This window comes from Nipponia nippon, unplaced genomic scaffold, assembly GCF_047370975.1.
Source record: "Nipponia nippon isolate SJK-2023a ecotype South Korea unplaced genomic scaffold, ASM4737097v1 scaffold_10, whole genome shotgun sequence".
Taxonomy (NCBI): Eukaryota; Metazoa; Chordata; class Aves; order Pelecaniformes; family Threskiornithidae; genus Nipponia; species Nipponia nippon.
In genome coordinates, this window is record NW_028262291.1 from 17,204,114 (window position 1) to 17,219,786 (window position 15,673).

The 15,673-nt window shown below is 42.3% G+C and overlaps 1 protein-coding gene across 8 annotated transcripts in view; it reads left to right on the top strand.

Annotated features, from left to right (window-relative positions):
- Nucleotides 1-15,673, top strand: part of OSBPL5 (oxysterol binding protein like 5) — a 182,328-nt gene that overhangs the window by 151,274 nt on the left and 15,381 nt on the right. For all 8 annotated transcript variants that reach the window (XM_087745732.1, XM_087745730.1, XM_087745731.1 and 5 more), the window contains 6 exons: nucleotides 3,155-3,326; nucleotides 8,508-8,727; nucleotides 12,179-12,363; nucleotides 13,800-13,881; nucleotides 14,510-14,608; nucleotides 15,551-15,647. In XM_087745732.1, the coding sequence (XP_087601858.1) occupies nucleotides 3,155-3,326; nucleotides 8,508-8,727; nucleotides 12,179-12,363; nucleotides 13,800-13,881; nucleotides 14,510-14,608; nucleotides 15,551-15,647 (855 nt within the window). The remainder of the gene's footprint in view (nucleotides 1-3,154; nucleotides 3,327-8,507; nucleotides 8,728-12,178; nucleotides 12,364-13,799; nucleotides 13,882-14,509; nucleotides 14,609-15,550; nucleotides 15,648-15,673) is intronic.

The window sequence follows — 15,673 nt, forward strand, 5'->3', positions numbered from 1 at the left end:
AGACTGCTGTGACTATAGATGACAGCCTTTAATTATGTGACCACATACTTTTTTCCCCTTCTGCAGTTCTTGAGGGAGTGAGTAGACTTGTCAGGTAAGCAATTAAGTAATCCAAATACTAGCATTTTTGTACCATTTTCACAATAAAGAAGAATATTACTCAATAGCAAGATCACTCAAATGTAAAAATGTTTCATGTAGGCCTTTAGCAAGGAAACAGGTTTATCTCGTGTGCAATCCCTGAAATTGAGAGGGTATAATTTTACGGTGTTATGCTGCAATTAACACACTGTTGACTTGCAGAGAATGTAACCTTTTCATTTGCAGAGGAAATCCTGTATTTTACGTCTGGTTTTGTGGCATATATTTGTTTGGATTCACAGCACCACCTGATGGCTGAAGGCCCATTTCTTAGCTTGGAGATGCTGTGCATCCCTTGAATTCAATTTCTGTTAGAAATGAAAACAAGGGCATACACTGATGCCATTTCTGTGTTCTGCAGGGCACAAGTAATGCTGACTGCTAATGCACAGTAAGTTCCTCTAAAGCTTTGTGTCTGCCTTGGAATATTAAATTTTTTTTTTTTTTTTTTTTTCAATTTAGGCTCCTTGAATAAGGTTTCAAAAAAGATTCAAGTCACTCATAACCCCTTCCAGGGAGTTATCTAAAGAGATAAAAACCCTAGATGTGTTATGTAGAAATTTCCCCTGGTAATGTGGTGGACCCCAAAGGTTTGACTAAGCCTGTAAGCTCATGTTAGTACCAGTGAATGAATAGCTGTGGCAGTGGCGGTGGGGGGGTAAGAGAGCTGCCTGTGGGGTTGGGGCCAGCGTGGCCTGCTCTGCCTACAGCCCCAGGGAGGGGTGGGCTGCAGGGCCGCGGTAAGGGAGATGGCTGAGGGAGACTTTGGGGTCACCCTTGCCGCCCTTGTTAGAAAGCGTGAACGTAGCCAGCGTGTTGCCGTAACCGTCATAAGATAATGTCTGTACGTGAGTGCTGCAGGGTGCTGAGGAGCTGACCTCCGTTACTGCTCCAAAGTGCTCATGCTGCTGCAAATAAGCTACCTATCAAAGCACCTGATTTTACAAGCCCATTGAATATAAAAACACATTGACATATGCAGCATTTCCAAATGTCAAATCATGCAGTCCTTGCTCTGCAGAACTGGAAAAGAAAAGCAAATGTAAAGAGAGAGAAAAGTCAAAGGAGGTGAGCCTAAGCAGGAGTGTGCTCACTTGTATGGAATAGCCTGAAACAGGTTTTCGTCTTGGTGGGTTTGGGGGGGGGGAGGATATGTAGGAGGAAGTGGATTTGTGCTCAGCACAGCCATTAACTCTAATGGGTTATCCATGCAAATCCTCCACATGGCGGGAAGGGAATAAACCTCGGCATGGAAAGCCTTAATGCAAGAATATTTGTTAAATACAAAATAGTGTGAAATCAATTCCAACAGCCTTCAACCTTCCTAATCTTTTATTAAAACCATTATGTGTGATTTTACTATTAAATCATAAGCTGATGCTGAAGGAATTTATGGGATGAAATTAGAATAAATGATGGGGCTCTGTGGTGTTCGTGGCTGAGTGTTCAAGTGCAGTTCTTCAAAGTTTTGGTTTTTTTTTTTCTCTCTTTTGCTGATTGCAGCTTTGTATCAAAGCAAGCGCCGAAAACTACTCAAATTTGTAAACATTTCTTTATATACATATGATCTGGATTTTTTTTAAACTCTTGTTGATCTTCTTATAGAGCCAAATTTTGGTCATATCGACGTTGATGGGAATTCTGTGCAAGAGAACAGCAGGATCCCAGTGAGATTTATGCATATGCTCGATGCTAAATGTGTGATAGAATTGAATGTAATGGAAACATTTCCCAAATGGGACTTAGGAATAAATGTGGTCCAGGGAAAACCTGTTTGTAGCACTTGCCATTGCTAGCGCAAAATCTTTTTGTTTTCTTCACTGCCTCTCAAGCACACTTATAATTATTGCAAAATATATTCTGAGGATGTCATGAAGAGCTCTGTTTTACATGCTTGAAATTAGAGGATAACTCCCTCGATACTTCAGTTGTTGAATGTTCAGCCAATTTGCAGGTGTCCTGGCCTCATTAATGACTGCACTACAGAAGCAGGCTATTTTCAGATGCTTTCAAGAATACAGCAACCGCAGCATTGTGGTGGTTAGGCTTTAACACTAACACACAGCTTTGTAGACTTGTATGGATCATTGCAAAAGGAACCAAGGATCAGTTTGGATTCCCATGCTTTTCATTTGCTGCCTGCCTGTGGGACCTACGCAGACCTTAAGAAAATCCAGTGGGGCTGTGCATAGGAACTGCAGTTTGTCTTGTCTCTGTGCCATGCTTATAGTTTCTGGTATTTGCAAAGTAGACCCTTCAGGTGAAGATTTTTTTGTGACAAGATAAGAAAAACTGATACTCCACTCAGATTGTCTGATGGACTGGGCAGGGAGAAGGAATGGGGAAAAGGGAAAAAAACACAGAGAAACAGGAAAAATAAACACCCTGACAAGCAACTCCCTCTAGTCTTAATCACTCTGGCAAGTATTGATCATCCTGGCTCTTGTTCAGAGTGATTGTTATTGCAGCGCTACACCCTGCGTGGGATGCCTGAGCTGCCTTATAGTTCAGTGATGCCATACCAAGCAGGGGCCTCTCCAGTGCAGCGCAGTCCCTTGACATCTCCCTGCCAGTGGGTGGTGTGTGTGGTGGGGATGCCAAATGCCGAACGTGTTTTTGGAGTGTATTACTTGCAGGCATGAGCTGCTAGGCCATTTGAAAGCACCGTACCTGTGCACATTTCCTGCATCTCGGACAAAATCAGAAATGGGCAAAACGGGATGTGAACAGGTTGTGGGAGATCAGAGGAAGAGACGCTATTAGGGAAGGGGGAGTTGGGGTGAACTTCCCACTGTATGACACGTGCAGATGTATCACTCATGCAGCCACTAAAACACACCATGTCTGGCAAGATAACCTAGGGATTATATATATGAAAAATAGATTATTGTACACAGTGACTTCCTGAATTATAATGAGCAGCTTTACTCCCAGGCAAGAAGCTTTTGAGAAGCAATGCATGAATTGTCTTATTTACTCTCCTGTGCTTAAATAATTCCTTTTGTTTTCACAGGCCGATGCTGGCTGGATGCTTTGGAACTTGCCCTGCGTTGCTCCAGCCTCTTCCGGCTCAGTGCCTCCAAGCAGGGAAAGGATGCAGAAATGAACTGCTCAAGCGATTCTGCGCATGCGGGGCTCAACCACCTCTTGCACACAAGCACTATCTCAGACCAGGAGTTCTTCCAGTAAGATGGGGCTATCACTTCTTAATGCACAGAGAGGTGTTGCATGGCTCACACTTGGTCATTCCTTTAACTTTTGCATAATCTAGCCAGAGTCCACTAAGGAAACCTGTTTAAAAACCAGCCTGTGTGTTCTTCTGCTGCATCCATCACTAATATATGGGTTTGGTGCATATGAGGTTTGTTGTCACCTGATGCTTGAGCACACAGACTGGGGGGGGAGCCTCAGCTGTGTTTGTGTGCACATAAATTTTCTTCTGTCCCCTGTTTGGGCCAAAATGCTGCCTGGAGATGTTGGCGTGAAAAATGGCTTGCCTGAGTAAAGACTGCAGAATCTAGCTACTAGAGTAGACCTGTAGTTACACAGACACAATCACTAACAATGTCTGTCATCTAGCAGACTCTGGGTCTGATCTATTTTTTAATAATGTGTTCTCTTCTCTAATAATACTGTGTCATAGTCAGCAGAGTGCACACACTGCATCCTTAGTTTTATAATTACTTTCTCTCTCTACAGGGGTTTTGAGTGGTTTCCAATTTCTTCCTTGATGCATCAGATAAATTTTTACATAAGGGAAAAAAGTCCCCACAGCCGTCTTTCTATTCATATTCCTAGCATTACTGCAGCATTTTGGAACAACTCACATCAAAGCTCTGTAAGCATTAAAAAACCCCAGGCTTTATCTGTTGCTTTATAGCTAAATAGACAACTTCAGAAATCCCTCTGGTATAGACACTTGGCCCTTGGAGTGGGAACTGGGAGGTGTAGCATCTATTTCTAGTTCTGCTGATATGAATTTGACTCTTAGGGCTCACAGCAATGCACCATTGATTACACAGTTTTTAGGATAGCAATTCTTGCAGTTGGCAAAGATGATGCCTTGCACAATGGGATCTCACCTTTAGGTGGTTTTCTTAGGCTCTGTTATAACAACAGCAGGAATCTGAGTCCTCTTCAGGGTGTCGAGGTATCTCTGGTCCCGTGGGACCAAAAGGATGGCAGCGTTTTGGTCTGCCCTTTGCTCTGAAAGGCTCTGGTATTCCCAGCTTGTGTTCTCCAGTCTTGCTGTTTGGGTTTTTAGCTAGAGTTTGAAGAGCTTTACTGAAGAGCAATGGGAGAAGAAAAGGAAGTCTGATGCGTTACCAGGGCATGTGCCCTAGGACTTGTGCAAATACTTCTATTGTTCTTGGGCTTCTTCCATAATGCTTTACTTTCTAATTTCTTTCTGCCTAAGAAAGAGTCTCTTAGGACTGTGCTCACTGGGATAACAAAACCAGGAATGCAGTGAACTTGTTTTTCAGCTGATGGATGTGTGTAGAGAAGTCCAATATTAAAATGGAGCCTGTGGCACTAAGAACATTCAGGCAGACCCACAGCTACTGTAAGGAAGTGCAGAAGATAGAGTTAAAACTGTATTAAAGTATTTCTTCAAAATACAATGCGTAAGTGATGCTTAAATGATACCTCTCTTTCACCTCTTAGTTGTTCAACATTAAAAGCCCTCTTGAATTACTGGGCTCAGCAGCAGCACACGTCTCAGAGTTTTCAGCAGGACAGAGTACCCACAACTGGATCCAGATTTTTCTGACAGGCTCAGATTTTAGCTGAGTCTGGTTCAAGCTGGGTGTTCAGCATCTGGTCGTCTGGACAATACACTCTCCTTTCTGAGTCCTACCACTGGTTTTAATGTGTACCCAGACTTCTCCCAGTGCTTAAACCCCAGGGGAGTTTGATGGTTGTGGGACAGGGACTGCTGTCGTCCTTGGAGGAATAAAGAACATTTAAACAAGGGAGAATGCAAAACCAAAACTGTGCAAGTGCTGAGCAAAGGCATTTTGGTTTGCCACTGACAGTGGCTTCCTCATAGGGATTCAATCACTCTAATTAAATGCCTTCCCTACAGGGAATCTTACCAATTAAATTGGCACGCTGTTGTTAGGGGGCCAGTTAATTACATTTAACTCTATCTTCAAATTAGCCAAACTACTCTGTCAAGAAAAGAAAAAGAAAAGGGAGATGATGGATATTATAGAGAGAACAAAACCCAAGGGAGTTGGCAAAGGCGAATCTTCCATTGAGCCAAAGTTGCATTTGTCTGCTGGCTGCTTTGCTCCTTTCCTGCTGGGAAAGAAGTCAAATTATACAGTGATTTTAAAATCTGTGTCTTAGTAGCGTGTAAAAATGAGAAGGAGAGAACTGTGCAAGTGAACCAAAGGCTAAAGTACTGTGTAAATCTGTGATTTTAGACAAGAAACCTTTAGGGCACCAGGCAGTCTTCTTTTTAATATGAAGTTGTATTTCTTGTGGCTTCCATGTCTTATCTCCAGCAACCCCAGGAATTTGGCTGGTTTACTTGTTTGACAAGAGCCAAAGGTTTTTTTTGCTTTGTGTAAAAGGGCGGTATCAAACCCAGAGAAGTCCTGGTCACTGACTGAAGTTTCCAGGAATGCCCCTAGAGAATACAGCACTGGTATAAGACAGCTCCAATATGCTGAAACAGTAAATTAGCCGTGAAAAATGCCAAGTTATTCATGTGCATAGTGGAAATCCAGTGTTGACTTTTAACATAGTTATTCACTCCCAGCTTTTGAAGCCTGGTCCAAATCCCATTGGAAGCCCCTGGGAAGTCTTTACATTGATTTTAGTTCAAGCTCATGGTGTGGCTTTTGTTTTTAGCATATCGTATGTATTCAGTGAGGATTCTGTTTGGAGCAATAGAAGAGCCTGGCTCCACTTCAACATCTCAAATTTGTTCCTCAGAATGAGGAGCATCTGTTTTCCCTTTGGTTCCCCAGAGCAGCTCCTTGGCTCTGGATGTGTTAAGTCTTGCCTTATTTGTGGCTGGTGGGTAATCAGTGCAGAGTTGGGTGGGATTTCACGTGAATTTAATTCCCTCTTGGACTAAATCTGAAATCCTTAAAAAATAATGGGAGGGGGAGCAGAGAAAACTAAGAGAACAGTCATTTGCTCTATTGAAACCTCAAATAATTCCCAAATGTGAGGCAGGTGACACTGAAAAACACTTGCTCTTCTTACAAATGTGAAATAGAAACAAGTGCTACTTCTCAGCTATGAACCATAGGCCTTATAATGAACTATACTTTCAAGCATTTTTACCCCATGGAGAACACTTCCACTAGGTAAGGGAGCGTAGCAACCACAGACAAACGCTCACATATTTAGCTGATCATTGAAAAATTAAGAGATAAATTAGGTATTTAAATGATCAGCAACTAATACCTAATAACTTCCTGGACCTACCGTCCAGGAAGTATCTGTGCTGAGGAATCACAGGATAATGTCTCTAGATAGCTCTCTCCTTTCCTTTTTTCTCCTTTATTATCTTAAACTCATGCACGTGCTATACTCTGTGCTTCCAGTGTATTTGGTTATCAGTTATTACACTTGCTGGTTGCTAGCTAAAAAAAAGAAGTAACATCCTGGCACTAGAACGATGAAGAAACGTAATGTCTAATAGCAAATTAGTAGTGCTGGAGTATAGTGGTCGTTGACTCTCTGGTTTATGATCTTAGTTTTATTTTACAGTAAAACTGTAAATTAAAGAACCTTGTAGTTTATATATATATACACACATAGACATATATGCATACATACATATGTATACAAATGGAGTTAAAAGAAAGATTTTCTAAAGGCACAGAAAGCTGTAGACGACACTTTCAAAAGAACTCTAGAAACTGAGCTTCTCTAGAAACTGAGCTGTGACTGTCACAATATGGGTTGCTTGGTGTGTTAAAAATCGTGAGCTTATTTCAGTGCATAGTTAGAAGTTGAGATCTTCTGAAAAGCTGATGCCAGTTCTGTGTTCTGACTCTTCTGTTGTTTTTTTAATCTGGCTCTAACTAGCAATGCCTAATTATCTTTAAATAAAAAAAGAGAGAGAGAACAAGGGATGGGAACTTACAGCATTAATCTATAATCAAAATTGGAACATGCCCAGAATGGCCTGAGAAAAGGCCCATCGTGGAGAGGCTTCAAGCTTGACACAACATGCCCATGTACCGAGAGAAATCTTGCTTTGAGAGGGAGATGGACTACAGGAAGTAACAAAACTCTTCAAGATCCAGGGCCTGTTTAGGTCCTCTGAAACTCCTTGTATAGCTGGAAATCTTTTCTTATTGCTCTATCCAAGAGCAATTTTGCATGAGGAATTGGGTAAGAAATTTTCAGAGCAAGGTCAAGCTGAGAAGGTCAGCACCTGAGAGCTAGACTAGGCCATGAAAGAGGTGATGTGTGTGTGAAGACATGTGTGAACAGGGAATACTGAAGCCCATGCTAAATATCACTTGAAAAAATGGACATTAAGTGAATACTTTTCAGCATCTGACCTCTGGCCCACGTAATCATGTTTGCCATCTGTCGTATGAACTGCATCTGTTTTTTCAAATGGAGATGCTATAGGCTACTTCAGAGAGAATTTTTGGCTTTCTTCTCATTCTCTAAAGCCTGGATCACTGAGCGTGAAGCTGGCTACACCTTCCATGCTTTCCCTTGGATGCTGTTATAATCTGGGTATTCTTCTTACATGTAATTGTCCAGTCCATGCTTTCAACTCAGTTCCTCCGCACAGCATTATCTGGGGGAAGCACATTCCTGAGGTTAGTCTCGGGGGGTGTGGGTGTGGGTGTGTGAAAATACTTGCTTCTATTGATTTTTAAATTTGCCTTTTCTAGTGTAGGGCTGACTTAGGACCACCATCTGTTGAAATAAAGTAGCAATAGTACTGAAAAGGAAATGTATCCCATAATGTCATATTTTTTCCATATGCTACAATCCACTGATTTGCTTCTGTAAAGGGAAAAATCTCTCCTGATTGACACTTCAGTTCTCTAATCAGCAGTGTACAGTTGTTAGTGTGTGCTCTGTATCCCTGCGGTATGTGGGCTCCCATCCGGAGCCAGCGGCAATTCTGCGTAAGGGTGGATACGTGGAGCTATGTGGTGCATTTTGCAAAGTGCAGTTTGGAGGGGAGAATTTTGATGGAAAATATCTCACCGTTTCCATGATAAAAACCCTGCTATTCAAGAAATCAGTGTCTTACACTCTCCTGGGCTGCACACCCTATTTTGAGTCCTGGGGGATGTTTTTACCTTATCTAAAAGGCCTTAAATAATCTGGCTTTGTAAATCAAATTGAAGCAAGTAATGAACGGTGTGTTGCAGTTTGAATGAATCAGCCCTGGAGAACCACCACCATTTGGAAAATGATGCTTTTTCGGACAAATCCGAGAGAGACAACGTAGAAGAGTCAGAGAACGAAACGCATGAGAACAGCCGGAAGACAAATGAAAGCGAGAGCGATCAGTCAGAAATCCATGGAGAAGTCTCTCTGGGAAGGAAAGGGACGACTTATATTGAACAGATCTATGAGGAATTTGGGGAGGTAAAAGAAAAAATTTATTTTAATCACTGCCTGTTTCTGTTAAATACCTCTGTTCATAGTATTTGTCACTCAGCCTTTTAGATGCATGGCAGTTAAGAACCAGCTTTTTGAGTTCCAGTGTTTTACAGATAAAGCAATGCACAGGTTTCTGCTAAATTATGTTGAATTATCATGTGCTCTAATAATTATGCATTATGAACAGCAGCTCTGCTACTGTGCTTTGGCGTGTTTCCAGCATCAGCGATTGCTTTAACCAGTTACTGCATTAAAGAGCCGCATAGAATTGGCACAGTGCTTTGTGGAGCCAGCAGGAGGGGGAATTATTATTCTGGGCATGTGTCCTGGCCAATTAGGATGCTCAGTCCTTGCGTGATACAAAATATGATACTTTCCCTTTTTCATTATGCATGGAACATCCTTTTTGTGTGTCCTAATGGAGCATTTGAACCACTTGATTCCTAAATGACAGTTTCTTGTAGGAAAGCCATTTCTCATGTCATTTAACAGCAGGAGGATGTGTTTCTGTTCCATATAAGAGCCTTTGTTAGCTGGATGTCACTGTGACACCTCTGAGGAAGGCAGTGGTAAAGAGCTGGGGGAGCCAAGTGTCTTGGGTGAGAATCAGTCCGGGCAGGCAGCGGAGGAGCTCTGCTCCAGCGCCACGAGGGCTCTGAGCACTCCCTTGCCTATTGCTTTGAACACGGAAGCTGAAGTCTTGTTGGTGCTTCAAAGAAAACCACTTTGCTAGAAAGCTGTTTCTTTCTTAGAATCGTAGAATCATAGAATCATTAAGGTTGGAAAAGACCCTTAAGATCATCAAGTCCAACCGTTAACCTAGCACTGCCAAGTCCACCACCAAACCATGTCCCTAAGCACCACGTCTACCCGTCTTTTAAATACCTCCAGGGATGGGGACTCAACCACTTCCCTGGGCAGCCTGGTCCAGTGCCTGACTGCCCTTTTGGTGAAGAAATTTTTCCTAATATCCAACCTAAACCTCCCCTGGAGCAACTTGAGGCCATTTCCTCTCGTCCTATCACTTGTTACTTGGGAAAAGAGACTAAGCAACAGCAAAATGAAGGCAAGCTTAATTTCTATCAGCTGCTTATTCTGAAATGACTTTTTGCCACGCGACAAACTTGTCCTAGAAATGTTGTTAGGGCAGGCTGATGCTTTGGTGTTTGAATGAGCCTTACAGGCAGCACTGATGTGTGTATGTGGGTGTGCAAGAGTGGGAGAGATCTCTGCAGTTTTACAGTAAAATAAAAGAAGTGCAGTACAAACCAAATGGAAAGGACTAAATTTCTGCTGCAGAGTGACACTTTGTGTAGCGTAAAATAAGGCTTACCATAGTGTGGCTGCTCAGGCAGAGGCAGTGGGCTTTCAAAAAAGTTGCCATGTAGCCTTGGCGAAGTGTTTTATTAGATTTCTGTTGTTGGCCAAGGGGTGGGGCTGTTGTCACCTGGGACGCACAGATAGGACTGGTTGTTGAGTCTTATCCCACTGGTGACAGTAACATAAGGAAAAGCAGGTTGTATGCAATGACGTAGTTTGCTATCAGCAATGAGCGGAGATGTATCAAGGTAAACACATGCCAAATAATAACATCAACTGTCGTCTGAAACTTGAAACTGCCGCCCCTCAGTCTGTGTGTGCAGTTCAGATTTGGCAGGACAAAAGTCACAGATGCAAATTATCACTCTTAAATTTTCAGCTTGGCTTTGAAAGCTCATTTGAAAGGTGTGCACGTATGTATGTGCATCTGTATGCGTTTGAAAGGTGCGTGCTTGTGCATCTGATGTTCCAGCTTTGCCTTGCTTGCAGTAGGAATGTGAAGGTAGAGACCGGTGTCAGAAGGACTTTGAGGTTGCAAAAGTTGGTCTAGAAAATAAAAAAGACACCTTCTCAGTAGGTAGATTGGTAACTATAAATCTTTTTTTTCCAAGCTTTTAGTTTTAACAAGTTATAAAAAGGGTTGTTGAGGATGATGTATTTTAGGGGAAAGCAAACCAGAAATGACTTGAAGTTGTTCTCATCCTCCTGCACCTTCTTCTCCTTCCCTTTTCATCCATCCCTTTTGCAGCGATTCATTCTGAGTAACACTTTATACAGCAATTTCAGCATGGCATTAATTTATGTTGCCAATACACGCACACTTGAGAACCTGGATAAATAATCAAAGTTCTGACAGACCCATATGTATTGTAAGCCCTAGCTGACGCTATGGTATTACGTTCTTTAGCGGTTTCCATTTCTTCTTGGAGGTTCAAGCTGTTTATTGCATCAGACTGTCACAAGAGGAATGGTATGATAATGGAAAAGCAATGAAATGAAAAGAGCTTTGTTCTTCCTCAATCTGAAATTCCCCTCAGCCTGCAAGCTGGACTTAGTGTTTCTGCATGACTAGTAAAAGGGCTGATTGGGAGCCAAAAAGGTGATACTGGGAATGCTCAGGTGGTGAAAATGAGTGTTCAGTGATTTACACCATCTGCAAATCCTGTTGGGATATGCTGTGTGTCCTCTCCCAAACCAAAGTCCATTCTAGAAATGGATCTGTGCCCTTTTTCTCATAGAAATCTCTTGCCTAAAAACAGTAGAAAGCCCAAGTATTCTCTTTCATTGTTAAATTGTGATGCCTAGGATGCATTAAAATGACATTCATGTTTGAAAATTTAGTTTCATTTTCTTTCTCCAGTGGCTCGTAAGGCCCATTCCCCCATGTTAAACCTCATGTAGCCCCACTGAATGCAGAGGAACTACACAGTTACAGCTGAAATCACAACATAATCCCTGGCTTTTTTACTGTTACCTGCACTTCTGCTGCAAAGGGCGCTGAGCAGCGTTGGGGGGTGCTGTAGTTTTTGTGCACGTTGCCTGGCAGCGAGGCCTTTACCATACCTACACTACCAGTTTGTCTTATTTTGAACTTGGAGGACTACTTCCATTCTTTGTTGATTACTCATTTATCTGCTAAATTTTTCTACACATATAATAGTAAATCTTACAGTCTCATTTGCTAAGAATGGGACTGAGGGGAGCTTCTTGTATGCATCCCACCAGGCTGCAGTGATGCTGTAACAGCCTTGGGCATGTCCACACCTCCCGAGGGACTGCAGTGCAGAGTCCCCTTGGTTAACGTTGGTCCAGGTTGGCCCATCGCAGTCCTGAGGTGTGTGGAGGCAGCGGCTGAGGAAGGAGCACAGCAGAGGTGTGCTCCCTGCCTCGTGCCAGCTCGCGCAGAGGCCCAGGGCTTTCTGTACCACTCACTTTAGCGCTTTGGGGATTCGCTCCTCCTGAGACAGAGCTGATGTCTCTTTGCAGTGGTGTAGCTGAGCATTCACCCTTGTGCCAGGGCCAGGTATGCCTGGGTGAGCTTGGACCCTCCAGGTAAATGTATCCGCAAGAAATGGTTTTCCTGTTTCTGCCCTGAACTTTCCTTTTCCCGTTGTAGACAGGTGAATCGTCTCAAACAGAAACGGTCTCTGAGGAGAACAAGAGCCTGATGTGGATCCTGCTGAAGCAGCTGCGGCCCGGCATGGACCTGTCACGTGTAGTGCTGCCCACCTTCATCCTGGAGCCACGCTCGTTCCTTAACAAACTCTCTGATTACTACTACCATGCTGACCTGCTTTCCCAGTAAGAAACACGCAGAGCGTGCCTGACGTGGGCACTTTTCTTATATTTGTGAAAATTTGTTACAGTGCTAGCTTGGTGCTGGCTGGGGTGCATTTGTATGCTTGAAAGGCTCCCAAATAATACCCAGGTCGCTGAATTCAATGTAAATCAAGCCAGGCGCCAGCTGCAGTGACCTTTTAAAGATGGACTGCTGCCAGTGAGGGGCAAGGAAGCAAGGAAAACAGTTAAACTCCAGACAAAACTACCTTTGCGCATGCACATGTTTGCCAGCGTTGGCTGGAACTGATGGAGATTCAGCGCATGCCTTTGAGCATCTTGCAACAGAGCTGTGCCACCTTCTGGTGTACTCGTGTACAGAGGGGAATAGGGCAGAGAGCAAACAGAATTGTCAAGCACTTCTTCCCCCCAAAGCAATATAATTATGTTGGTTGATAAACAAATAAGAAACATCTTTTAACACCATTGATGAGAGAGACCTGCTGGGAGCAGCAGAGTAGAAAATAGAAAATGTTACGCTTGCAGATAGGACCAGCATTCTCAACAAGATATGCCTGGTGTATTTTAAAACCAGTGTGTGCAATATTCAAATGGCAACACTAGTTACTCATGTTTATTCCACTGCCTCTGGGTAATTTTAGAATCATGGTATTTTCAAGCCTTGTTTGTGGTATTTGTAACATCTGAAGTTAAGGAAATGGTTCTCCTCAGTGCTGAGATCTAAGAAAACTTCAAAAGGTTTGGAGGTTTTGTTAAATAAACCTCTTTGTGGTACGGATGATCCTTCTAAATGGATTTTGCAAGAACTTACCCAAGTTGATTTTCAAATCTGACTAAATGGTTGGAAATACCAGGAACTCTATTGTTTATGTTTACTTTCCACTTCATCTTTGAGCGAGGAGGGGTTGAACGAGGTGACCTTGAGAAGTCCTTTCCAACCTAAATAATTGTATGAAATCTCAAAGTACTGAAAGAGGCCATGTAGCACATCAGCTTTAAAGATCTTCTATGGAAGAGGGAAACAAAGAAAAAGAGAGAAAAATAGGGTTGTCTTTGATTTTGGTGGCGTAAGTATTATTGTTTTTATGACTCACACTGGACTATTAGCTGTAACTAAATGCTAGTGTGAGTGGCAGTCCCACATTAACATACTTGGATGTCCAATCAAACCTGATACACTGCAGAAATTTTCTTAGGCTTTTTGCAGGAATGCAGGGCAAGGGGTGCCGCTTTTTAAGAGTTTATATGTTTGTTGTATGATGTACATTACTAAAAAAGAATTATTTCTGTTGGCAGACACCTTTTTTCACTGGCAGCAGCACAGAAGTTGCTTCTCTTTAGTGCTGGGGAAATACTATTGAAATTAATGTTATTATACTGGTATGAAATGAATGTGATGTGTGAACAATATAAAGAGCATTTTATGTTCTGTCCTGCAGGGCTGTCCTTGAAGATGATCCATACAGTCGAATGAAGCAAGTTTTGAGGTGGTACTTGTCCGGCTTCTATAAGAAGCCAAAGGTAAAAGAATGCATGAAGCTGGGGTTGTAACGGACATTGAAATCTTCTGCTATGGTTGTGTATTTCTTTATTGCGTTTCCTTTGACACTTTACCTCTTCTATAGTTCAGAAGACTTTGACCATTACTTTTAAAACTGAAGTTGAATTTGGTTTCAGAGTAGATATGGAGTGGAAAATAGTGTTGATCAACCTCAGAGCCTTTGGAGTGGACAGTTAGAAGGCAAAATTAGCCATCAACAAGTAACATATCCTCGGATGCAAGATTTTCCCTCTGCTGAAGGCAGGTCTCCTTTCTCTTTTCAGGCCTATTAGTACTATAGAGCCATATTTCCACATCACTATGCACCTGCTGCATATAGTAGCAGAAATAATAAAGTTTGATCATCTTGTAAAGCTTTGATCAGGCAGTATCGAAGATTAAGTTGGTGTGAATAGCAGATGAATCCGTGGCTCAGATTAAAAGATTAGATTAGGAGGATATATGTAACCAGTTCTTCAGTTTTGATTCCTGTGATTGACTTAGCTTACAACATCAGGGAGAAAATTATTATGTTGTTCTGTGGCCATCTCTGTAGAGTTGGATTGCAAATCTTCATTTGTAGCAGGTTTTGATTGCTTTGTTTTTCAGGGAATAAAAAAGCCATACAACCCTATTCTGGGAGAGACGTTTCGCTGCTGTTGGTTTCACCCTCAGACAAACAGTCACACATTTTACATAGCAGAACAGGTGAGTTGCTTTGTTTGGATGCTCAGGTGTTGCAAACGGCAGCCTGCTTGCACCTCTGTGCATAGGAACACGCTGCTCTTCTCACCCTAGGAGAGGAAGTTGGAGTTTTGTGTAAACATCCAGAGTGGGACATGGGGTAAACTAGCTGCTGATCTTTTTTCTTTTTAGATTTACAGAGATTATGTGAGCTTTTGTGGGCACTCAAGACTATAAAAGCAGGTCTTCCAAATATAACATTAGCCTCTTCAATAAAGACCTTTTCCACGGGATTCTGCCCTACTGTTTTCTTATTGTTAATAAAAAGTGGTTTGTGTTGCCTCTGTCAAAAGGGGCATAAAACACATAACGAAATCCTACCTTCCTTTATTTCTAAACTTTCTATACTGATTTTAATAGGAGTAAATTGAGGGCTTATCCCTATGTCTTTGAGGATAAATGAAGGGCAGAGCTCACAAGTCAACTGGCCTGACAAAATTTAGTTTGAGATTTACACTGTTAATAAGGGATCTGAGGACCATGCGGACTCCCTGTTTCACATACATGTTTTTCCTATTTAATCAGAGAATTTTTGTTTTGTTTTATTTTATTTCAGCCACTGCATCCATTTTATGGAGGTTACTCAGATGCTGCCAAAAAGTTCTGCACTGTTATTTATTGTGTTAAAAATCTGACAGTGTTGGCCTAAATTGATCTCAAATGCACAAGAACAAGAAAATACAGGGTGGGGGAGAAAGTTTACATATACAGTGTTCTCATATAGAATGGTCTCACATATAATGTTCCCTCCTTTAACATTGAGGTTAATGGTACATATAGGGCTTACAGGACTCTGCTCAGTCCTGCGGCCTCCGTCTTGCACTTTCCCTACAGCATGTGTGCACCCACTGCTCTGCTTAGCCTGTGAAGGCTGCTGTAAATGACCTGTGCCTGTTTTTCTTCTAGGTCTCCCATCATCCGCCAGTGTCAGCTTTTCATGTCAGCAATAGGAAGGACGGATTCTGCATTACTGGCAGCATTCTAGCTAGGTCCAAATTTTATGGTAAGGCATTAAGCCTAGGCATCTTC